We start from the raw sequence: 22,195 nt of genomic DNA, 5'->3' as shown, positions 1-22,195 counted from the left end.
CTCCCGTCCCGGCGGTCACTCCCGCCGCCCCGGCGGTCCCTCCCGCCGTCCCCGCGGTCACTCCCGGCGCGGTGGCCCCGGCGGTGCTCGGCCAGCCCCGCGGCGCGCACGAAGCCCTTCCCGCACTCCACGCAGATGTTGGGGCGCTCGGCGCCCCCCGCCCGCGGCCGCACCGCCACCGTCTCCTTCCTCTTCCTCTTCCTCCCGGGGCGGCCCCGCGGAGCCTCCGCGCCGCGACCCCCGCCCGCCTCCGGCCCCGGGGGGAGCCCCCGGCCGCGCTTGGGGGACATCGCGACCCCCCGGATCCGCCCCCAAATGCCCCGGGGGGGCCGCGACCCCCGGGGGGAGCCCCGCGCTGGACGGCGCCGCGGCCGCGCCGGACAATGGAGGGGAGGAGGAGGAGGAGGGGGAGGAAGGAGGGGAGGGGGAGGGGGAGGAGGGGGAGTGACCCAGGAAGTTCAACCCCCGGGGGCTGCTCGGAGGAAGGCGAAAAAAAACAACAACAAAAAAAATGGAACGGAACGAATAATAAAAATGTGAAAGGTAAGAGTGAAATATGGAATGATAGAATAAAACGGGAGTAAAGTAAAAGAAAATTATGGAAATGTAAAATTAGAAAAAGAACAAAGTAAAATAATATAAAGTGTAAAATTATTGTATAGAATAAGAATAGAGTAAAATAAAATGTAAAACAAAATAAGGTAAAAGAATAGAAAATTATAGGATAAAACAAGAATAAAGTAAAAGAAAGTTATAAAATGTAAAATTATAAAATAAGAATAAAGTAAAAGAAAATATAAAATAAAATAAGAATAAGGTAAAATAAAATATAAAATTATAGAATAAAATGAGAATAAAGTAAAATGAAATAAAAAAATAAAATAAGAATACAGTAAAATAAAATAATAAAATATAAAATTACAGTATAAAATGAGAATAAAGTAAAAGAAAGTTAAAAAATATAAGATTATAAAATAACAGTAAACTAAAATAATAAAATAGAAAATAAAATAAGAATAAAGTAAAATAAAATAAATATAAAGTAAAATGGAGTTGTAAAATATAAAATAAAAAAGAATAAAGTAGAATAAAATAAAATATAAAATAAAATTTAAAAATACAAAATACAAAATAAAATAAAAATAAAGTAAAAGAAAATTGTAAAATATAAAATAAAAGAAAAATAAAGTTAAATAAAATAAAATGAATTAATGAAATGAAAGGGGGATGGGGGCGAAGGCTCCGGGGACTGCTCAGAGGAAGGTGAAAAAAATTAAAATAAAATAAAATTAAAATAAAACGAATTAGGGAGGGGAAGAAGACCCCCGGCCCCAGCCCAGCCCCGCTGCCCCTCCCCCACCCCAGAAATGCTCCCCGCCCCCATCCCCAATTTTGGGGGGGGAGGGGCGGCACAGACGGCACGGGGGGGGGAGGGGAGAACGTCCACGATCCTTTACTGAGCTGGGGGAGGGGCGGGGTCACCGCGGGGTCAGGCCCGCCCCTCCCCATGTCCCCTCCCCCCCACCCCCCGGTAACAGGTTCGGTGCCAGAACTCTGGGCTCGGTTCCGGTTCCGTTAGCCCAGGTGCAGCCGCTGGTCCCGGTTCAGTTCCAGTTCCGGTTCCGGTTCCATTATCCCAGGTGCAGCCGCTGGTCCCGGTTCAGTTCCAGTTCCGGTTCCGGTTCCGGTTCCATTATCCCAGGTGGAGCCGCTGGTCCCGGTTCAGTTCCAGTTCCGGTTCCGGTTCCAGTTCCGGTTCCGGTTCCATTATCCCAGGTTCAGCCACTGGTCCCGGTTCAGTTCCAGTTCCGGTTCAGTTCCGGTTGCGTTAGCCCAGGTGGAGCCGCTGGTCCCGGTTCAGTTCCAGTTCCGGTTCAGTTCCGGTTGCGTTAGCCCAGGTGCAGCCGCTGGTCCTGGTTCAGTTCCAGTTCCGGTTCCGGTTCCGGTTCCATTATCCCAGGTGGAGCCGCTGGTCCCGGTTCAGTTCCAGTTCCGGTTCCAGTTCCGGTTCCATTATCCCAGGTGCAGCTGCTGGTCCTGGTTCAGTTCCAGTTCCGGTTCCAGTTCCGGTTCTGGTTCCAGTTCCGGTTCCATTATCCCAGGTGCAGCCACTGGTCCCGGTTCAGTTCCAGTTCCGGTTCCAGTTCCGGTTCCGTTAGCCCAGGTGGAGCCGCTGGTCCCGGTTCAGTTCCAGTTCCGGTTCCAGTTCCGGTTCCATTATCCCAGGTGCAGCCGCTGGTCCCGGTTCAGTTCCAGTTCCGGTTTCAGTTCTGGTCCTGTCCCCGTTCCGGTTCCGTTAGCCCGGGTGAAGTTCCAGTCCAGTTCCGGTTCCGGTTCCAGTTCCGGTTCTACCCCAGGTGCAGCCGCTGGTGGCGGATGAGGGCGGAGCTTCCCCCGAAGCCCTTCCCACAATCCCCGCAGGTGTAGGGCTGGGCGTGGCCGCTCAGGTGCGCCAGGAGGGCGGGGCCGTCGGCGAACCCCGCCCCGCAGCGGGGGCAGCTCTGGGGGGCGGGGCTCGGCGCCTTCCTCCTCCTCCTCCTCCTCGGCCCCGCCCCCTCCTCCTCCTGGTGCGCCCGCCGGTGCTTCAGGAAGGCGGAGCTGTAGCTGAAGCCACGCCCACAATCGCTGCAGGTGTAGGGGCGCTGGCCCAGGTGTGCCCGCAGGTGGGAGCCACGCCCCGAGCCACGCCCACACTGCCCACGCCCATCGGGCGTCTGCACCTCGGAGCCCCGCCCACAGTGGCCACACCCCGAGGATGGCTTGCCCAGGTGCGAGCCACGCCCTAAACCCCGCCCGCAGTGGCCACACCCCTTGTTGCGCTGGCCCAGGTGTGTGTGCAGGTGTGAGCCACGCCCCGAGCCCCTCCCGCGGTGGCCACACCCCTGTTTTCGCTTGCCCAGGTGCGCACCGAGCTCGGAGCCACGCCCACACTGGCCACACCCCCCATTCTGCTGGCCCAGGTGTGCGTGCAGGTGTGCACTGAGCTCGGAGCCACGCCCGCAGTGGCCACACCCCTCAGGTGTGCGCCCCAGGTGGGAACTTAGCTCAGGGCCACGCCCACACTGGCCACACCCCTGGTTTTGCTGGCCCAGGTGTGTGTACAGGTGTGCACTGAGCTCGGAGCCACGCCCACAGTGGCCACACCCCTCAGCTGCATCCTCCTGGTGTCCCTGCAGGTGTGAGCCCCTCCCACATTGACCACGCCCCCCGGGTGCGTTTCCCAGGTGTGCCTGCAGGTGTGAGCCCCGCCCGCACTGACCGCACCCCTCCGGTCGCACCCCTCCGCTCTCAGAGCCACGCCCCCAGCCCCGCCCGCAGCGGCCACGCCCCCCGGGGGCGTTTCCCAGGTGCGCCTGCAGGTGCGAGCCCCGCCCGCACTGGCCACGCCCCCCAGGTGCGCCGCCCAGGTGCGCCTGCAGGTGGCGCCGCTGGTGCGCGTTGCGGTTGGAGCTGCGGGTGAAGCTCTTCCCGCACAGGGGGCACGGGAACGCCCTCGGGGGCGTGGCCTGGGCCCCCGAAGGCGGGGCTTGGTTACCTTGGGGCGGAGCTTGGGGATCCCGGCCCCCCCTGGCGCGGCCACGCCCCCCGCGAGCCCCGCGGGGAAAAGGGGGCGGGGAAGGGGGCGGGGAGGGGGCGGGGTTCGGTGGGCGGGGCTCGGGGGGTTCTTCCTCCTCCTCCTCCTCTTCCTCTTCCTCCTCCTCGGCGTCGCTGGAGGAGTTGTAGTCTGGGGGGGAAAAATGGGGGGAAAAGGGGAAAAAAAGGGAAAAAGGAGAAAAGGGGGAAAAATGGGGAAAAAAGGGGAAAAGGGGGGAAAAGGGAAAAAAAGGGGAAAAAAGGGAAAAAAAAGGGGGAAAAGGGTAAAAAAGGGGGAAAAAAAGGGAAAAAAAGGGAAAAAGGGGGAGAAAAGGGAAAAAGGGAAAAAAGGGAAAAAAAGGGGAGAAAGGGGGAAAAGGGTAAAAAAGGGGAAAAAGGGAAAAAAAGGGAAAAAAAGGGGAAAAGGGGGAGAAAGGGGGAAAAGGGTAAAAAAGGGGAAAAAAGGGGAAAAAAGGGAAAAAAAGGGAAAAAAAGGGGAGAAAGGGGGAAAAGGGTAAAAAAGGGGAAAAAAGGGAAAAAAAGGGAAAAAAAGGGGAAAAGGGGGAGAAAGGGGGAAAAGGGTAAAAAAGGGGAAAAAAGGGAAAAAAAGGGAAAAAAGGGGAAAAAGGGAAAAAGGGGGAAAAAAGGAGAAAAAAGGGAAAAAAGGGAAAAAAGGGAAAAAAGGGGAGAAAGGGGGAAAAGGGTAAAAAAGGGGAAAAAAGGGAAAAAAAGGGAAAAAAGGGGGAAAAAGGGAAAAATGGGGAAAAAAGGGAAAAAAGGGGGAAAAGGGAAAAATGGGGAAAAAAGGAGAAAAAAGGGGAAAAAAGGGGGAAAAGGGGAAAAATGGGGAAAAAAGGGAAAAAAGGGAAAAAAGGAGAAAAAATGGAAAAAAGGGGGAAAAAGGGAAAAATGGGGAAAAAAGGGGGGAAAAGGGAAAAAAGGGAAAAAAGGAAAAAAAGGGGGAAAAGGAGAAAAAAGGGAAAAAAGGGGGAAAAAGGGAAAAATGGGGAAAAAAAGGGAAAAAAGGGAAAAAAGGGGGGAAAAGGGAAAAAAGGGAAAAAGGAAAAAAAGGGGGAAAAAAGGGAAAAAGGGAAAAGAGGAAAAAAGGGATTTGGAAAATAAATGGGTGAAAAAGGAGAAAAAAAGGGAAAAAAGGTAAAAAAGGGGAAAAATGGGAAAAATGGGGGGAAACGGGGAAAAAGGGGAAAATGGGGGAAAAGGGGAATAAATGGGGACGGAAAAGAAAAAAGGGATTTAAAAGGGGAAAGAAGAAGGGAATAAAAGAGAGGATGCAAAAAAGGAAATAAAATGGAATAAAAAGGGAATTAAAAGGGGCATAAAAAGGGGGGAAAAGGGAATAAAAAAAGGAATAAAAAAAGGAATAAAAAGGGGAAAAAAGGAATAAAAAAAGGAATAAAAAGGGGGAAAAAGGAATGAAAAAAGGAATAAAAAGGGGAAAAAAGGAATAAAAAGAGGAATAAAAAGGGGAAAAAGGAATAAAAAGAGGAATAAAAAGGGGAAAAAAGGAATAAAAAGGGGAATAAAAAGGGGAAAAAAGGAATAAAAAGGGGAATAAAAAGGGGAAAAAAGGAATAAAAAGAGGAATAAAAAGGGGAAAAAAGGAATTAAAAAAGGAATAAAAAGGGGGAAAAAGGAATAAAAAGGGGAATAAAAAGGGGAAAAAAGGAATAAAAAGGGGAATAAAAAGGGGAAAAAAGGAATTAAAAAAGGAATAAAAAGGGGGAAAGGAATAAAAAGGGGAAAAAAGGAATAAAAAGAGGAATAAAAGGGAAAAAAAGGAATAAAAAGAGGAATAAAAAGGGGAAAAAAAGGAATAAAAAGGGGAATAAAAAGGGGATGGAAAGAATAAAAAGAGAATTAAAAAAGCGACTCAAAAGAGATTTAAAAGGGGAAGAAAAAGGGGGTTTGGGGTCCCTCTCACCTGCAGGGGCCACCCGGAGGGTTTCCCACTCCTTGGAGTCGTTGGGGTCGGGGACCCCCAGATCCTCCTCGGGCTCCAGGCGGGACACGAGCACGGGCCTGGGGATGGGGAAATCTGCCCCAAAGATAATTGAAATTAATGAAAATTAATTAGAATTGTAGGTCAAAACGGTGGGCCTGGGGATGGGGAAATCTGCCCCCCAAAATAAATGAAAATTAATTAAAAAATATAAAGACAAAATCCAGTTTAATTGAGGTTGGGGTTTCCATTGAGATTTCCATTTAAAATCGGATTTTATCCCCATTTTTTTCCCGATTTTTGGGGGGTTTTTTTTTGGGGGGCAGGGGGATGATTTCAGGGGGATAACCCAAACAGATGATGAATTTTTTCGGGGAGGAGGATGATTTTAGGGGGATAACCCAAACAGATGATGATTTTTTGGGGGGAGGGGGATGATTTTAGGGGGATAACCCAAACAGATGATGATTTTTTCGGGGAGGGGGATGATTTCAGGGGGATAACCCAAACAGATGATGATTTTTCGGGGGAGGGGGATGATCCCGGGGCTCTCACCCAGCAGCATCAGCGCCTCGTAGCTCTCCTGCATCGTGCGGCTCCTGCGGGCTCCGGCGCCGGCCCCGGCTCGGGGGGCTCCCGGTTCCCCCGGCAGCGGCTCCGTTCGGGGGGCTCGGGGGGCTCCCGGTTCCCCGGCAGCGGCTCCGTTCGGGGGGCTCGGGGGGCTCCCGGTTCCCCGGCAGCGGCTCCGTTCGGGGGGCTCGGGGGGCTCCCGGTTCCCCCGGTAGCGGCTCCGTTCGGGGGGCTCGGGGGGCTCCCGGTTCCCCGGTAGCGGCTCCGTTCGGGGGGCTCGGGGGGCTCCCGGTTCACCCCCCCCGGGCCTCGGGAGGATCCGCCCGGCCCGGCCCGGCCCGGATGGAGCCGCCGCCGCTGACCCAGGAAGTTCAGCCCCTTCCTCCTCCTCTTCCTCCTCCTCCTCTTCCTCCTCCCGATCGTGTTCTTCAAACGGATCCGGCTCTTCTGTTCTTCGTCCTCATCCCGCTCTCCTCCTCCTCCTCTTCCTCCTGTTCTTCATCCCCATCCCTCTCTCCTCCTCTTCCTCCTGTTCTTCATCCCCATCCCTCTCTCCTCCTCTTCCTCCTGTTCTTCATCCCCATCCCTCTCTCCTCCTCCTCCTCCTCCTCTTCATCTCCATCCCGCTCTCCTCCTCCTCCTCCTGTTCTTCATCCCCATCCCGCCCTCTTCCTCCTCCTCCTCCTCTTCATCTCTGCCCTCATCCCACCCTCCTCATCCTCCCCTTCTTCATCCTCATCCCGCTCTTCCTCCTCCTCCTCCTGTTCTTCATCCCCATCCCGCTCTCCTTTCTCTGCCTCCTCTTCCTCCTCCTCTTCATCCCCATCCGAATCCCGCTGCCCTCCTCATCCTCATCCTCATCCCACTCTCCTCTTCTTCATCCCCATCCCTTCCTCCTCCTCTTCCTCCTCCATCATCATCCTCATCATCCTCATCCTCACCCCTGGGCACGCCGGGAGCACCGGGAGCGGGCCGAGGGGACACCAGGGGACAAAGGGAGAGGGAAAAAGAAGAAAAAAATTTGATTAAAACCAATAAAATAAATTAAAAAATAACGAAATAAAAACCTGCGCACCACCGGCCGCGGGAGCCGCCGCGCTGAGGGCGTGAGGCGGGAACAGCCCACGGCCAATCAGCGCCCAGAGAACCAGGAGAGACAGGAGCTTCGGCCAATCAGAACGAGCGCTGGGGTTTAGGCGGGAAAATCAGCCAATGGCAGCGAGGGGCGGGCTCTGGTATATAAAGGGGTCCCTGAGGGCGCGAAGGCAAAATGGCTGGAGAGGAACGAGCCTGAGGCGCTTGAGCTCCGTGAGTGCCAAATCCGCCCCAAAAAAAGGGCAAATTTAGGCTCAAAGGGACTTTTAAGGGATGAAACTCCCAGAAGCGGCAGCGACGCAAACCTGGGATTCAGGGGAGAGAAGAACAACCCCCCGTTTCTCCAGCTTTTATTCTGGAAACCCCCCACCCCCGTAGTGCCAAATTCACCCAAAAAACCCCCCCCCAAATTAGGTTCAAAAGGGACTTTTAAACCCCCAAAACGTAGAAACGAAACTGACGGGATTGGCAACGACGCCAACCCGGAATTCAGAGAACAACAACAACCCCCCGGTTTCTCCACCTTTTTTTATTATTCTGCAAAAACCCCCTCCCCCCCCAAAAAAAACCAAACCGGGGGACCGTCCCCAAAACCGCCGTCCTCAGCTCCAGGAGGGGTCGTAGCCCGTCCAGTCCGAGGGCGGCGCCAGGAAGACGCGGCGGCCGCGGCACACGAAGCTGACCACGCCGCGGTAGCCGGCGCGGGGCACGCCGGATTTCAGATCGTCCATCAACCCCAAAGCTTTGGCCAGAGCTTTGAAGGAATCTCTGCCCCGGTACTGGAGCCTGACCGCCCCTAAATCCTTCCCGGTCTCCTTCTGCAGCTGCTCCAGTTTGATCTCGGGGGCGGAATAGACCTGCCGCAGGAAGGAAGCTTCGTACTGCTCCTTCTTGAGGTAAGAAAGGTCCAGCTGGGTGAAAGGCACGAAGCGGTCGTTGAGTTTGATGAACTTCAGGTACTGGTCGAAGAACTGCCCGTGGCTGACGCCTTTCCTGCCGAAGGTCACGGTCCTGGATACCTCGGGCCGGACGCAGGAGCGGCCGCGGCGTTGTTCGGGCTGCCTCATCCAATCGTCCCAAAACGCCGCCGGCCATTTGGGCTCCAGCTCGTCCCAGAGTTCTGCCAACAACAACCAGCCCAAGCCGGGGAAAAAATCCGTCCTGTAGAGCAGCTCGGCCTTGCCGGCGTCCACCAACCCCTCCTTGCCGTTGTCATTCCACGCCGAGGCGCACCACAGGCTGGGATCTCTCTGGAGGATCGGCAAAACCGCCTGGAAGTACTCGAAGAAATCCGGGGCCACCTCCAGGTCGTCCTCCACCACGATGGCGGCGCGGTAGCGGAAGGTGCGGAACACCTGGCCCAGCGCCCAGCGGTAGTGACGGGAGATCTTGTAATAGCCCTGGAACTTGCGGTGCTCCGGCGGCACCGGCACGTCGCTGAGGTCGGGCTGGTGGATGTGAGCCACGGCGGCGCCGTAGGACGCGATCACCGCCGCCGTCTCGGCGTGGCCGCAGTCCTGCGACACGATCACCGGGAAGCGCCGGGCGCTGGGGCGGTACCGCAGGATTTTATCCAGGCAGCGCCTCACCGAGCTGCGGTCGCACGCCAGCACCAACACCGGGATCACCGGCGGCTCCTCGGCCGCCGCCGTGACGGGGATTTGGGGCGGTTTCGGCGTTTTTTGCCGCCGGCTCTGGCTGAGCTTTTGGATCTGCAGCAGGAGCTCGCGCTGCAGGCGCAGCTCGGCCTCGGCGTCCTGGGCCAGCTGCAGGAGCTGGGCGGGGAGGAGTTTGGCGTCGGCCAAAGGGTTTTGAGGGTTTTTCGGGGGGTTTTGGGGGCCGGGGCGGGTCCAGAGGAAGAGGAGGAGGAGGCCGTTCCAGGCGAGGAAGAGCGCGGCCCCCCCGAGAGCAAGGCTGGTCTTCTTCAGCATCCTTCACATGGGGCTGGAAGGGGAGGGAGAGAAACGGGGTTAAAAAACGGGGGAATAGGAAAACTCAGGGTGAGAAACAGAGGAAAGGGGGCTTGGCAAAACGAGGGGCGAAGGGAAGCCGAACGTCCCGAGTTAAGGGCGAGGGAAAGTCAAAATTCCCGAGTTTCGGGTGAGGAAAAGTGAAAATTCCCGAGTTTCAGGTGAGGAGAAGTGAAAATTCCCGAGTTTCGGGTGAGGAAAAGTGAAAATTCCCGAGTTTCGGGCGAGGAAAAGTGAAAATTCCCGAGTTTCGGGTGAGGAAAAATCAAAATTCCCGAGTTTCGGGCGAGGAAAAGTGAAAATACCGGAGTTTCGGGTGAGGAAAAGTCAAAATTCCCGAGTTTCGGGTGAGGAAAAGTGAAAATTCCCGAGTTTCGGGTGAGGAAAAGTGAAAATTCCCGAGTTTCGGGTGAGGAAAAGCCGAAATTCCCAAGTTAGGGTCGAGTTTTCCAAACCAAAAAGACACAAAAGCCGCAATTCCCAAATCAGGGCCACCAAAAAAAAGTGAAAATTCCCCATTTCCAGGCCCCCAAATTCCAAATTTTCACCCCAAAATTTACTCCCCTCCTCCCCCAGGAAGAGGAAACCTCGAAACAGCCACAGCCCCTAAAAAGAGGAATTGAAACCTCGTGGGTTTGGGGCAAAAATATCCCAAAAATCCCCCCCAAAAAACGGCCAAAAATTTATTAAAAACCAATGGAAAAGCAAATTGAAATTCCCTAAAAAAAATTCCCTGAAAAACGGCCCGAAATTGCTTAAAAAATGAGAAAAAAATGGGGAAAAAATGGGGGAAAAAAGGAAATTTGGGATCCCCGCCCCGAATCTCACCGAGGGTAAAAAGAAATCCCTAAAAATTCCTTCAAATTTTGTTCAAAACGACCCAAAATTGGCTTTGAAAAAGGAGAAAAACGGGAATTTCTGCCCCTCCCATCGCCAGCCCCCAAGGGCAGAGTCCGGTCGAGTTAAATTTTAACCCGGGGAGGATTTTCCGCTCCAAAGGGTGGGAAAATTTCCGGTAAAATCCGTGGAAAAACGGGGGATTTGGGAGTGGAAATATCCCAGGAGTTTGGGGGTTATGGGGGGGGGAAAAAGAGAAAGAAATGGAGGAAAAATTGGAGAAAAAAGGACAAAAAAATGGGGTGAAAAAGGGAAAAAAAAAGGAGGAAAAAATGGAGGAAAAAGAGAAAAGGGGAGGAAAAAAGAGGGAGGAAAAAATGGAGAAAAAAATGAGGAAAAAGGAGAAAAAGAAGGAGAAAAGGAGGAAAAAATGGAGAAAAAAACGGAGAAAAAAGAGAAAAAGGGAGGAAAAAAGAGGGAGGAAAAAGAGGAAAAAATGGAGAAAAAAGGACAAAAAAATGGGGTGAAAAAGGGAAAAAAGGAGAAAGAAATGAGGGGAAAAAGGGAAAAAAAGGGGAAAGGGGAAAGAGAGGAATTAAGGGAAAAAGGATTAAAAAAAACCCCAAAGAAAACCAAACAGGAAAAAGAAAACAAAATCCAGGATTGCTCAAAAAAACCCCAAACCAAACCCAGGAAAAAGTGAAAAAAACCAGAAAAGTGGGAAAAAAAAACCGGGAAAAAGGGGAAATAAATGGGAGGGTTAAAAAAATGTGGAAAAAGTGAAAAAACCCCAGGAAAGCTCCAAAAAAAAGGGGAAAAAAGGGGGAAAAACCTGCGGGGTTTGTGCATCCGGGAGGAGCTCGGGGGTTAAACTCCGCCCCGGCCACGTCGGCGGCGGAAAAAGGGAATTAAAGGGCAAAAAAACACCCGGAAAAGGGGAAATTGAACCCAAAAAACGCGACCGAAAGGGGCGGGGGGGAGGGGAAACGGGAATTGCCCAAAAAAACAGGAATTCTTCGGAAAAACTCCAAAAAACACCGCGAAATTCATTAAAAAATCCGCTGAAAACTTCCAAAATTCACCAAAAAACTCCCGAAAAACCCCGAAATTCCTCCCCAAAAACCCCGAAATTCCTCCCCGAAAAACCCCAAAATTCCTCCCCAAAAACCCCAAAATTCCTCCCCAAAAACCCCCGAAATTCCTCCCGAAAAACCCCAAAATTCCTCCCCGAAAAACCCCAAAATTCCTCCCCAAAAACCCCAAAATTCCTCCCCAAAAAATCCCAAAATTCCTCCCCAAAAACCCCAAAATTCCTCCCCAAAAAACCCAAAATTCCTCCCCAAAAACCCCAAAATTCCTCTCGAAAAACCCCAAAATTCCTCCCCAAAAACCCCCAAAATTCCTCCCCAAAAAACCCCCGAAATTCCTCCCCAAAAAACCCCAAAATTCCTCCCAAAAAATCCCAAAATTCCTCCCCAAAAAACCCCAAAATTCCTCCCCAAAAACCCCAAAATTCCTCCCCAAAAACCCCAAAATTCCTCCCCAAAAAACCCCAAAATTCCTCTCGAAAAACCCCAAAATTCCTCCCCAAAAAATCCCAAAATTCCTCCCGAAAAACCCCAAAATTCCTCCCCAAAAAATCCCAAAATTCCTCCCCAAAAACCCCCCGAAATTCCCCCGAAACATCCCAAATTTGGGCAAACCCACCAAAAAAATTCAGATTTTGATGGAAAAATCCCCAAATTTTGGGGGGGAAACCCCCCAAACCTTTCCCAAAATTCCCTTTTTTTTTCCCAAGTTTTTTGGGGATTTTTTGGGGGCAGAAATCCCAAATTTGGGGCAAAACCAACAAAACAATTCGGATTTTGATGGAAAAATCCCCAAATTTTGGGCAGAAACCCCCAAATAATTCAGATTTTGACCCAAAAATCCCCAAATTTTGGGCAGAAACCCCCAATAATTCAGATTTTGACCCAAAAATCCCCAAATTTTGGGCAGAAATCCCCAATAATTCAAATTTTGACCCAAAAATCCCCAAATTTTGGGCAGAAACCCCCAAAAAATTCAGATTTTGACCCAAAAATCCCCAAATTTGGGCCAAAACCCCCAAATAATTCAAATTTTGACCCAAAAATCCCCAAAATTTGGGCAGAAACCCCCAAAAAATTCAGATTTTGACCCAAAAATCCCCAAATTTGGGCCAAAACCCCCAAATAATTCAGATTTTGACCCAAAAATCCCCAAATTTGGGCAGAAACCCCCAAATAATTCAGATTTTGACCCAAAAATCCCCAAATTTTGGGCAGAAACCCCCAAATAATTCAGATTTTGACCGAAAAATCCCCAAAATTTGGGCAGAAACCCCCAAATAATTCAAATTTTGACCCAAAAATCCCCAAATTTTGGGCAGAAACCCCCAATAATTCAAATTTTGACCCAAAAATCCCCAAAATTTGGGCAGAAACCCCCAATAATTCAAATTTTGACCCAAAAATCCCCAAATTTGGGCCAAAACCCCCAAATAATTCAAATTTTGACCCAAAAATCCCCAAATTTGGGCAGAAACCCCCAATAATTCAGATTTTGACCCAAAAATCCCCAAATTTGGGCAGAAACCGCCTCCACCCTTCCCCAAATTCCGTCTTTTCCCCCATTTTTGGGGGCAGAAATCCCCGATTTCGGGAAAAGCCGCCCGCAGCTTCCCGAAATTCCCATTTTCCCCCATTTTGGGGGATTTTTTGGGGCAGAAATGGCCGATTTTGGACTCACCTGTCGCTGCCCAGGGGGAGGGGGGCGCTGGGGGTTCCCCCCTCCCCCCCCGGAAATTCCTCAGGAAATTTTTTCCTCCTTTTTTTGGGGGGGAAAATTCGGGAATTTCGGGGCTCCCGGAGGGTCCGGCCGTGGGGGGGGGAGGGGGGGAGAGTTCGGGTGAAATCCTGGGGGGAAAAAAAAATGAAAAATTTTGAAGTTTCAGACTTGAAAAAATCGGGGAAAAAATCCAAAAAAAATCCCCAAAAAACTGTTAAAAACCTCATAAAAATCCCCCCAAAATACCCAATAAAACCTGTAAAAAAAACTGAAAAAAATAAACCAAAAAAGCAAAAAAAATCCCCCCAAAAAACACCTCAAATAATCCCCCCCAAAATCCCGGAAAACTCCCTGAAAAAAACTCAAATAAAAACCCCCAAAAATTCTCAAAAATTCTCTCAAAAAAATCCCAGAAAAACTCCTGAAAAAAACCTCCAAAACCCTCAAAAATCCCCCAAAAAACCCTCAAAAAACCCCAAAAAAATCCCCCCAAACCCCTTAAAAATACCCCAAAAAACCCTGAAAAAAGCCAAAATAAATTCCCCCGAAACCCCTCAAAAATCCCCCAAAAAACCTCAAAAAAATCCAAAAAAAAATCCCCAAACCCCCTCAAAAAAACCAAAATAAATCCCCCCAAAACCCCTCAAAAATACCCAAAAAACCCTAAAAAAACCCAAAATAAATCCCCCCAAACTCCTCAAAAATACCCAAAAAAAACCCTCAAAAAAATCCAAAATAAATTCCCCCAAACCCCCTCAAAAAACCCCCAAAAAACCCTCAAAAAAATAAAAAAAATCCCCCCCAAAACCCCTCAAAAATCCCCCCAAAAAAACCTCAAAAAAAACCCTCAAAAACCCCCCAAAAAAACCTCAAAAAAACCCCTCAAAAACCCCCCAAACCCCTCAAAAATCCCCCCAAAAAAACCTCAAAAAAATCCGAAAAAAATCCCCCAAACCCCTCAAAAAACCCCCCAAAAAAACCTCAAAAAAATAAAAATTCCCCAAACCCCTCAAAAAAAACCAAAATAAATCCCCCCAAAACCCCTCAAAAATACCCAAAAAACCCCTCCAAAAAATCCAAAATAAATCCCCCAAACCCCCTCAAAAAACCCCCAAAAAACCCTCCAAAAGATAAAAAAAAAATCCCCCCAAACCCCTCAACCCCTCCCCCAAAAAACCCTCAAAAAACCCAAAATAAACCCCCCGAAACCCCTCAAAAAAACAAAAATCCCAATACCCCTCAAAAAAAATCCCTTAAACCCCTCAAAAAAACCAAAATAAATCCCCCCAAAACCCCTCAAAAATCCCCCCAAAAAACCTCAAAAAAACCCCTCAAAAACCCCCCAAACCCCTCAAAAATCCCCCCAAAAAACCCTCAAAAAAATCCGAAAAAAATTCCCCAAACCCCTCAAAAAAACCCCCAAAAAAACCTCAAAAAAATAAAAAAAATTCCCCCCAAACCCCTCAAAAAAAACCCAAAATAAATCCCCCCAAAACCCCTCAAAAATACCAAAAAAACCCCTCAAAAAAACTAAAATAAATCCCCCCAAAACCCCTCAAAAATCCCCCCAAAAAAACCTCAAAAAAATCCGAAAAAAATTCCCCAAACCCCTCAAAAAACCCCCCAAAAAAACCTCAAAAAAATAAAAAAAAATTCCCCCCCAAACCCCTCAAAAATACCCAAAAAACCCCTCAAAAAAACCAAAATAAATCCCCCCAAAACCCCTCAAAAAACATCCCGAAAAGCCCCCGCCCGCCAAGGCCGGCGGCCCCTCAGAGCCGCGACCCCCCGGCCCCGCTCCCGCGATTCCCCCGAATCCCCAAATCCCCCAAATTCCCCCAAATCCCCCCAAATCCCCCCAAATTCCCCCAAATTCCCCCAAATTCCCCGATTTTCCCCCCGAAATTCCCGATTTTCCCGACCCCCCCCCCCGGTACCGGCGGCGCCTCCCGCGAGCGCCGCCACTTCCGGTTGGGCGCACCGGAAGCGTCTCCATGGCAACGGCGGCGACGGCCGCGCCTCCCGGCGGCTTTTGCCACCAATCAGAACGCGCCGAGCCGCTCGGTAATTAGCCAAGCCCCGCCCCCCGCCTGACACGTAAACCAACCCCCTTAGGACACGCCCCCTTTATTGAATTAATTCATTGTTTAATTAAGGGAGGATTAATTAATTCATTGCGGCTGTTTGACCAATCGGGACGCGCCAAGACGCTAATAAGACAACAAAGCCACGCCCACACGTGACACGGAAGCCACGCCCTCTCTAAGCCACGCCTCTTTGGGTAATTAACTCGTAAATAATGAAGGCGGGATTAATTAAGCGCGGCCCTCCCGGGGGTTGATGAGGGGGCGGGTCCCGGCGGGCGGAGGGAGCGGAAGTGACGTCACGGGGAAAGGGGGCGGGGCTCGCGGAGTTTCCCGCGCTCTCGGCGGCGGCTCCAGGTGGGGGAGGGGCGGATTTTGGGGAGTTTTGGGGTGAAATTTGGGGGTTTTGGGGCGTTTTTTGAGGGGCTTTGGGGGAATTGGAGTTTGGGGAGAGCTCGGGGTGAACTCGGGGCTTTTGGGGGCGGAATTTTGGGGTAAATTTCGCAATTTTTGGGGGGAGAATCTCAGGATGAAGCCGAGTGGTTTTTTTCTGGGGGATTTTGGGGCTGAATTTGGGCTGAATTTGGGGGGGAAAAAATTGGGTTTTCTTGGGGGGGGAGGGGGGAATTTTGGGATTTAAAAAAAAAAATGAGGATTTTTGGGAGAATTTTGGGGTGAACTTGGGGATGAATTCCATTATTTTCGGGGGTGATTTTTGGGGTGAATTTTGGGGGGTGGAATTTCAGGGTGAATTCCGGTCCCTTTGGGGGGTGAATTGGGGGTGATCTGGGGAGGATTCTGGCGGTGGGTTTTGGGGTGGGTTTTGGTGATTTTGGCTCCTTCCCCTGCAGGCATGGAGCTCCCCCAGTCCCGCTTCGGCTCCCGGCGGGAATTCTGCCCCGAGTGCGGCTCCGTCCTGCCCCGGCCCGGCCCCCCCGGCTCCCTGCGCTGCCCCCGCTGCAGCTACAGCCTGCCCTGCTCAGGTCTGCGGCCGAAACATCCCGAATTTATCCCTGAAAACGAAAAAAACCCCGAAGGAATCGAGAAAACCCGTCAAAATCCCCAAAATCCCGTAAAAATCCCATTAAAATCCTGTAAAAATCCCATCAAAATCCCCCAAAATCCCATAAAAACCCCATTAAAATCCCTCAAATCCCATCAAAATCCCCAAAATCCTGTAAAAATCCCATTAAAATCCCCAAAATCCCATCAAAATCCCATCAAAATCCTTTTAAAATCCCATCAAAATCCCCCAAAATCCTGTAAAAATCCCATTAAAATCCTTTAAAAATCCCATTAAAATCCCCGAAATCCCATCAAAATCTCCAAAATCCCATAAAAATCCCATCAAAATCCCCAAAATCCCGTCAAAATCCTTCAAATCCCATCAAAATCTCCAAAATCCCATAAAAATCCCATCAAAATCCCCAAAATCCCATCAAAATCCTTCAAATCCCATTAAAATCTCCAAAATCCCATAAAAATCCCATCAAAATCCTTTTAAAATCCCATCAAAATCCCTCAAGTCCCAGCAAAATCCCCCCAACCCCCCCCGGAATTCCCCCAAATTCCCGTTTTTCTCCCAGGATTTTCTGGACAAGGTTGTTTAAAAAACAAACCAAAAAAAACCACCAAAAACCCAAAACCAAAAAAACGCTGAAAATCCCCCAAATCCCGCCCAAAAGAATCCCCCCCAAAATTCCCCAAAAATCGCTGCAAACCCCTGAAATCCACAAAATTCCCATTTTTTCCCCAAATCCCGTTTTTTCCCCCCAGATCTGGGGGGCAGGATTGTCCAAAACCCCTCCCCCAAAAAAACCCCAAAACAAACCCCAAAAATTCACTTCAAATCCCCAAATTTCAGCCCAAAAATTCCCAAAAAATCCCCCCAATTCCCCAACCCCCCCCAAAATTCCCATTTTTTCCCCAAATCCCGTTTTTTCCCCCCAGATCTGGAGGGGAGCTCGGTTCACACGTCGCTGCAGTTCCAGGCCGGGGGGGGGAGGGGTGGGGCCGGCCCCTCCCCCCAGGAGGGACCCACGGTGAGGGGGGAGGGGCGGGGGGAGAATTCCCGAAAAATTCCAGGGCAGGGAGGGGGGGAAAAAAAAAAAAAAGGAATTTTTTTGAAATTTGGGGCGAATAAAGGGAAATTTGGGGGAAATTTGGGACATTTCGGGTGGGAAAACGCCGCCCCGGGTGCGGAATGAGGGGATTTGGGGAGAAATAATTGGAATTTTGGGGTGAGTTTGGGATGAATAATGCGAGTGTTGGGGTAAATTGGGGATGAACTGAATTTTGGGAGAAAGAAACCGAATTTTGGGATAAATTGGGGATAAAGAAACTGAATTTTGGGATCAAGAAACTGAATTTTGGGGTAAATTTGGGATAAATAAACTGAATTTTGGGGTGAATTTGGGATAAATAATTTTGGGATAAATTTGGGATAAAGAAACTGAATTTGGGGATAAATAAATTGAATTTTCGGGTAAATTTGGGATAAATAAACTGAATTTTGGGACAAATAAACCAAAATTTGGGATAAATTTGGGATCAATAAACTGAATTTTGGGGTAAATGTGGGATAAACTGAATTTTGGGGTAAATAAATCGAATTTTGGGATAAAGAAACTGAATTTTGGGGTAAATTTGGGATCAAAAACCTGAATTTTGGGATCAATAAACTGAATTTTGGGGTAAAGAAACTGAATCTTGGGGATAAATTTGGGATAAACTGAATTTTGGGACAAATAAACCAAATTTTGGGATAAATGTGGGATCAATAAACTGAATTTTGGGATCAATAAACCGAATTTTGGGGTAAATTTGGGATGATCTGAATTTTGGGGTAAATAAATCGAATTTTGGGGTAAAGAAACTGAATTTTGGGGTAAATTTGGGATCAATAAACTGAATTTTGGGATCAATAAACTGAATTTTGGGGTAAAGAAACTGAATCTTGGGGATAAATTTGGGATAAACTGAATTTTGGGACAAATAAACCAAATTTTGGGATAAATGTGGGATCAATAAACTGAATTTTGGGATCAATAAACCGAATTTTGGGGTAAATTTGGGATAAATAAACTGAATTTTGGGGTAAATTTGGGATGATCTGAATTTTGGGGTAAATAAATGGAATTTTGGGGCAAAGAAACTGAATTTTGGGGTATTTTTGGGACATCCCAGGTGGACAGGCGCTGCCCCCGGTGCGCCCACGAGGGGATGTGGTTCCACACGCGGCAGATGCGCTCGGCCGACGAGGGACAGACGGTGTTTTACACCTGCCCCCAGTGCAGGTCAGAGCCCCAAAATACCCCCAAAATACCCCCAAAATTACCCGGGGACAGCCCCAAAATAACCCAAAAATCACCCAAAAATAAATCCAAAAATAACCCAAATATCGCCCCAAAATAACCAAAAAATAACCCCAAAAATAACCCAAAAATCGCCCCAAAATAACCCCAAAACTGCCCCAAATAACCCCCAAAATAACCCTGAAACTGCCCCAAAATAACCCAAAAATAACCCCAAAAATAACCCAAAAATCACCCAAAAATAAATCCAAAAATAACCCAAATATCGCCCCAAAATAACCCCAAAACTGCCCCAAATAACCCCAAAAATTACCCGGAGACAGCCCCAAAATAACCAAAAAATATCCTAAAAATAAATCCAAAAATAACCCAAATATCGCCCCAAAATAACCAAAAAATAACCCAAAAAAACACCCCCAAAAATAACCCAAAAATCACCCCAAAAATAACCCAAAAATTGCCCCAAAATAACCCCAAAACTGCCCCAAATAACCCCAAAAATAACCCTGAAACTGCCCCAAAATAACCCAAAAATAACCCAAAAATAAATCCAAAAATAACCCAAATATCGCCCCAAAAATAACCCAAAAATCGCCCCAAAATAACCCAGAAACCAGCCCAAAAAATCCAAAAGAATAACACCGAAACAGCCTCAAAATAACCCCCAAAATAACCCTGAAACAGCACCAAAATAATGCAAAAATCACCCCAAAAATCACCCCAAAATAACCCCGAAACTGCCCCAAGTTAACCCAGAAAATCACCCTGAAACAGCCCGAAAAATAACCCAAAAAACCCCAAAATAATCTAAAAAAATAACACCGAAACAGCCCCAAAATAACCCCAAAAAACGACCCTGGAACTGCCCCAAAATAACCCAAAAATAACCCCAAAACCCCCCCAAAAATAACCCCAAAACCCCCCCAAAAATAACCCAAAAATCGCCCAAAATAACCCAAAAATCACCCCAAAAAACCCCCAAAACTGCCCGAAATTAACCCAGAAAATCACCCTGAAAGAGCCCGAAAAATAACCTAAAAAACCCCAAAATAATCTAAAAAAATAACACCGAAACAGCCCCAAAATAACCCCAAAAAACGACCCTGGAACTGTCCCAAAATAACCCAAAAATAACCCCAAAACCCCCCCAAAAATAACCCAAAAATCGCCCCAAAATAACCCAAATATCGCCCCAAAATAACCCAAAAATCACCCCAAAATAACCCAAAAGTCGCCCCAAAAAATCCAAAAAAATAACACCGAAACAGCCCCAAAACAATTCCAAAAACAACCGTGAAACTGTCCCAAAATAACCCAAAAATCACCCCAAAAATAACCCAAAAATCACCCCAAATTAACCCAGAAATCACCCCAAATTAACCCAGAAATCACCCCAAAATAACCCAAAAATCCCCCCAAAGTAACCCAAAAATCACCCCAAAATAACCCAAAAATCACCCCAAAATAACCCAAAAATCACCCCAAATTAACCCAGAAATCCCCCCAAAATAACCCAGAAATCACCCCAAAATAACCCAGAAATCCCCCCAAAATAACCCAAAAACCACCCCCAATCCCAGGATTCCCTCAATTTCACCCCCGAATCCCAGAATTGCCCCGAAATCCCGAAATTCCCCCCAAAAAACTCTCTCCCTTCTCTTTTTTCCCCCGCAGGTTTCAGGAGAAGGAAGATTCCTAAAAAAAAAAAAAAAAAATCACAAATTCGGGGGAATTTTAATGATTTTCTTTGTAAATTTTTTTTAAATTATTATTTTTGGGACAATTTTTCCTGCGGAACAAATAAAAGTGACCCCGCCCCTCCAAATTTGGGGGCGTTTTTCGGACTTTTTTGGTTTTTGAGACTCCAGAGTTGACCCCAGACCCTTTTTGGGGACCCCAAAATTGACCCGCGCCTCCTTTTCCCGCCGCCAATCGCCCCCCGCCCTGTATTGTCCCCTCCAGCCCTCCGTACCCTTCCCACAATGCCCCTCTCTCCGTACGGCGGAAGCGCCGCTCTAACCCTCCGCGCACCGGAAGTTCCCTGACGGGCGGACCGGATTCGCTGCCGCACTCGCCGGAAGTGGCGGCGCGATCCGGAAGTGGGGGCGGCTGCGGGCGCTGCACCGGGGGCGGCGGCGGGAGCGGCCCGGCCCTTCCCAGTTCCGCCCCCTCGGGCTCCCGGTAACGGCCCGCGGGCTCCCGGTAACGGCCCGCGGGCTCCCGGTAACGGCCCGCGGGCTCCCGGCAGCGGCCCGGCTCCGCCCGGTGCCCCCAGCCCCCCGGGGCCGCCATGGCCGAGGCCGCGGACAGCGGCGGCTGCGGCACCGCCACCGTCACCGAGAGCGGCGCCGCGGAGCCGGTCAGCGCCGCCGCGGGCACGGGGGGGACTGGGAATACTGGGAATACTGGGGGGACTGGGAATACTGGGAATACTGGGAGATTGGGGGGGACTGGGAATGGGGACTGGGAATACTGGGAATACTGGGGGGACTGGGAATGGGGACTGGGAATACTGGGAATACTGGGGGGACTGGGAATACTGGGAATACTGGGAGATTGGGGGGGACTGGGAATGGGGACTGGGAATACTGGGAATACTGGGGGGACTGGGAATACTGGGGGGACTGGGAATGGGGACTGGGAATAGGAACGGAATACCGGGAATGGGATAGTGGGATACTGGGAGTGGGTTTGGGAGACTGGGGGGACTGGGGATGGATTTGGGATGCTGGGAACACTGGGAGACTGGGGAGACTGGAGGTACTGGGAATACTGGGAGACTGGGGGGACTGGGAATGGGGACTGGGAATACTGGGGGGGACTGGGAATGGGTTTGGCATACTGGGAATGGAACTGGGGAGACTGGGATTGGGATACTGGGGATGGACTTGGGATACTGGGAATTGGGAATGGGATACCGGGAATGGCTTTGGCATACGCGGAATGGAACTGGGGAGACTGGGAGACTGGGACTGGGATACTGGGGATGGATTTGGGATACTGGGCGGCACTGGGAATGCTGGGCATACTGGGGATACTGGGAATGGTCCCTGAGGGTCCCCAGTGACCCTTTGGGGACCCCGAGTGACCCCTGGGGACACAGAGTGACCCCTGGGCGACCTTTGGGGACCCCGGGTGACCCCCGAGTGACCCTTGAGGACACGAAGTGACCCCGAGTGACCCCGGGGTGACCCTTGATGCCCCCAGGAGCAGCGCAGCCTGACGCTGAAGCTGAGGAAGAGGAAGCCGGACAAGAAGGTCGAGTGGTCGAGTGACACGGTGGACAACGAGCACCTGGGCCGGCGCTCCTCCAAGTGTGAGCGGCCCCCAGAGGGTCCCCGGAGGGTCCCCAAAGTGTCCCCAGGGGGTCCCCAAAGTGTCCCCAAAAGGTCCCCAGAGGGGCCCCAGAGGGGCCCCTAAACTTGCTCAAAATGGGCCCAAAACGCTCCTAAAAGGTCCCAAAAAATGTCCCAAAAAATCCCCAAAATGTCCCCCAAAAATCCCAAAAAATGTCCCCGAAGTGTTCCCAAAAAATATCCCAAAAATGACCCCAAAAATATCCCAAAAATGTCCCCAAAATGTCCCAAAAATGTCCCCAAAATGTCCCAAAAAATGTCCCCAAAGTGTCCCTAAAAATATCCCAAAAATATCCCAAAAAACGTCCCAGAAAATATCCCAAAAATGTCCCCAAAATGTCCCAAAAATGTCCCCAAAATGTCCCCAAAAATATCCCAAAAATGTCCCCAAAAATGTCCCAAAAATGTCTCCAAAATGTCCTCAGAATGTCCCAAAAATGTCCCGAAAGTGTCCCCAAAAAATCCCAAAAATGTCCCCAAAAATGTCCCAAAAATATCCCAAAAATGTCCCAAAAATATCCAAAAAATGTCCCTAAAAATGTCCCCCCATTAACCCTTTCCTGCCCCTCGGGGACCCCCCAGCCCCCCCCATTAACCCTTTCCTGCCCCTCGGGGACCCCCCAGCCCC

At 49.8% G+C, this 22,195-nt stretch overlaps 4 protein-coding genes across 4 annotated transcripts; 2 read left to right on the top strand and 2 right to left on the bottom strand.

Annotated features, from left to right (window-relative positions):
- Positions 1-1,336: 1,336 nt before the first annotated feature.
- LOC136305983 (zinc finger protein 436-like) lies at positions 1,337-7,038 on the bottom strand. Its single transcript, XM_066209330.1, has 5 exons — positions 6,970-7,038; positions 6,813-6,915; positions 6,089-6,529; positions 5,516-5,629; positions 1,337-3,724 (listed from the first exon to the last, which is right to left on the bottom strand). Exons 1-5 carry the CDS (start codon positions 7,036-7,038, stop codon positions 2,349-2,351), a joined length of 2,103 nt encoding a protein of 700 aa, XP_066065427.1. The 3' UTR covers positions 1,337-2,348.
- A 656-nt stretch (positions 7,039-7,694) lies between these two features.
- On the bottom strand, positions 7,695-13,418 carry LOC136305981 (alpha-1,3-mannosyl-glycoprotein 2-beta-N-acetylglucosaminyltransferase-like). Its single transcript, XM_066209328.1, has 2 exons — positions 12,775-13,418; positions 7,695-9,142 (listed from the first exon to the last, which is right to left on the bottom strand). The coding sequence occupies exon 2, from the start codon at positions 9,127-9,129 to the stop codon at positions 7,801-7,803; it is 1,329 nt and encodes a 442-aa protein (XP_066065425.1). The 5' UTR covers positions 9,130-9,142; positions 12,775-13,418; the 3' UTR covers positions 7,695-7,800.
- A 1,746-nt stretch (positions 13,419-15,164) lies between these two features.
- POLR1H (RNA polymerase I subunit H) lies at positions 15,165-20,055 on the top strand. The gene is made up of 5 exons (XM_066209326.1): positions 15,165-15,254; positions 15,749-15,880; positions 16,848-16,939; positions 18,084-18,193; positions 19,886-20,055. Exons 2-5 carry the CDS (start codon positions 15,751-15,753, stop codon positions 19,908-19,910), a joined length of 357 nt encoding a protein of 118 aa, XP_066065423.1. The 5' UTR covers positions 15,165-15,254; positions 15,749-15,750; the 3' UTR covers positions 19,911-20,055.
- Positions 20,056-20,139: 84 nt separating this feature from the next.
- PPP1R11 (protein phosphatase 1 regulatory inhibitor subunit 11) lies at positions 20,140-22,189 on the top strand. Its single transcript, XM_066209327.1, has 2 exons — positions 20,140-20,570; positions 21,419-22,189. Exons 1-2 carry the CDS (start codon positions 20,502-20,504, stop codon positions 21,629-21,631), a joined length of 282 nt encoding a protein of 93 aa, XP_066065424.1. The 5' UTR covers positions 20,140-20,501; the 3' UTR covers positions 21,632-22,189.
- The last annotated feature ends 6 nt before the right edge of the window (positions 22,190-22,195 follow it).

The sequence above is a fragment of the Chamaea fasciata genome, unplaced genomic scaffold (genome assembly GCF_029207755.1).
Source record: "Chamaea fasciata isolate MVZ Bird 193981 ecotype frontalis unplaced genomic scaffold, bChaFas1.0.hap1 SCAF_862, whole genome shotgun sequence".
NCBI lineage: Eukaryota > Metazoa > Chordata > Aves > Passeriformes > Sylviidae > Chamaea > Chamaea fasciata.
The sequence above is the reverse complement of the archived record's forward strand: the minus strand, read 5'-3'. Positions and strand labels throughout refer to the sequence as shown.

What these genes read in the sequence shown, in the direction of transcription:
- LOC136305983 (XM_066209330.1), bottom strand. Translation starts at nt 7,038, where the DNA reads ATGAGGATGATGAGGATGATGATGGAGGAGGAAGAGGAGGAGGAAGGG. An exon ending in CGAGGCGCTGATGCTGCTGG is followed by an intron (nt 5,630 to 6,088) that starts GTGAGAGCCCCG and finishes TCTTTGGGGCAG; the next exon opens with ATTTCCCCATCCCCAGGCCC. An exon ending in CCTCCGGGTGGCCCCTGCAG is followed by an intron (nt 3,725 to 5,515) that starts GTGAGAGGGACC and finishes TTTCCCCCCCAG; the next exon opens with ACTACAACTCCTCCAGCGAC.
- LOC136305981 (XM_066209328.1), bottom strand. Translation starts at nt 9,129, where the DNA reads ATGCTGAAGAAGACCAGCCTTGCTCTCGGGGGGGCCGCGCTCTTCCTC.
- POLR1H (XM_066209326.1), top strand. Translation starts at nt 15,751, where the DNA reads ATGGAGCTCCCCCAGTCCCGCTTCGGCTCCCGGCGGGAATTCTGCCCC. An exon ending in CTACAGCCTGCCCTGCTCAG is followed by an intron (nt 15,881 to 16,847) that starts GTCTGCGGCCGA and finishes TTTTCCCCCCAG; the next exon opens with ATCTGGAGGGGAGCTCGGTT. An exon ending in TACACCTGCCCCCAGTGCAG is followed by an intron (nt 18,194 to 19,885) that starts GTCAGAGCCCCA and finishes TTTCCCCCGCAG; the next exon opens with GTTTCAGGAGAAGGAAGATT.
- PPP1R11 (XM_066209327.1), top strand. Translation starts at nt 20,502, where the DNA reads ATGGCCGAGGCCGCGGACAGCGGCGGCTGCGGCACCGCCACCGTCACC. An exon ending in AGAGCGGCGCCGCGGAGCCG is followed by an intron (nt 20,571 to 21,418) that starts GTCAGCGCCGCC and finishes TGATGCCCCCAG; the next exon opens with GAGCAGCGCAGCCTGACGCT.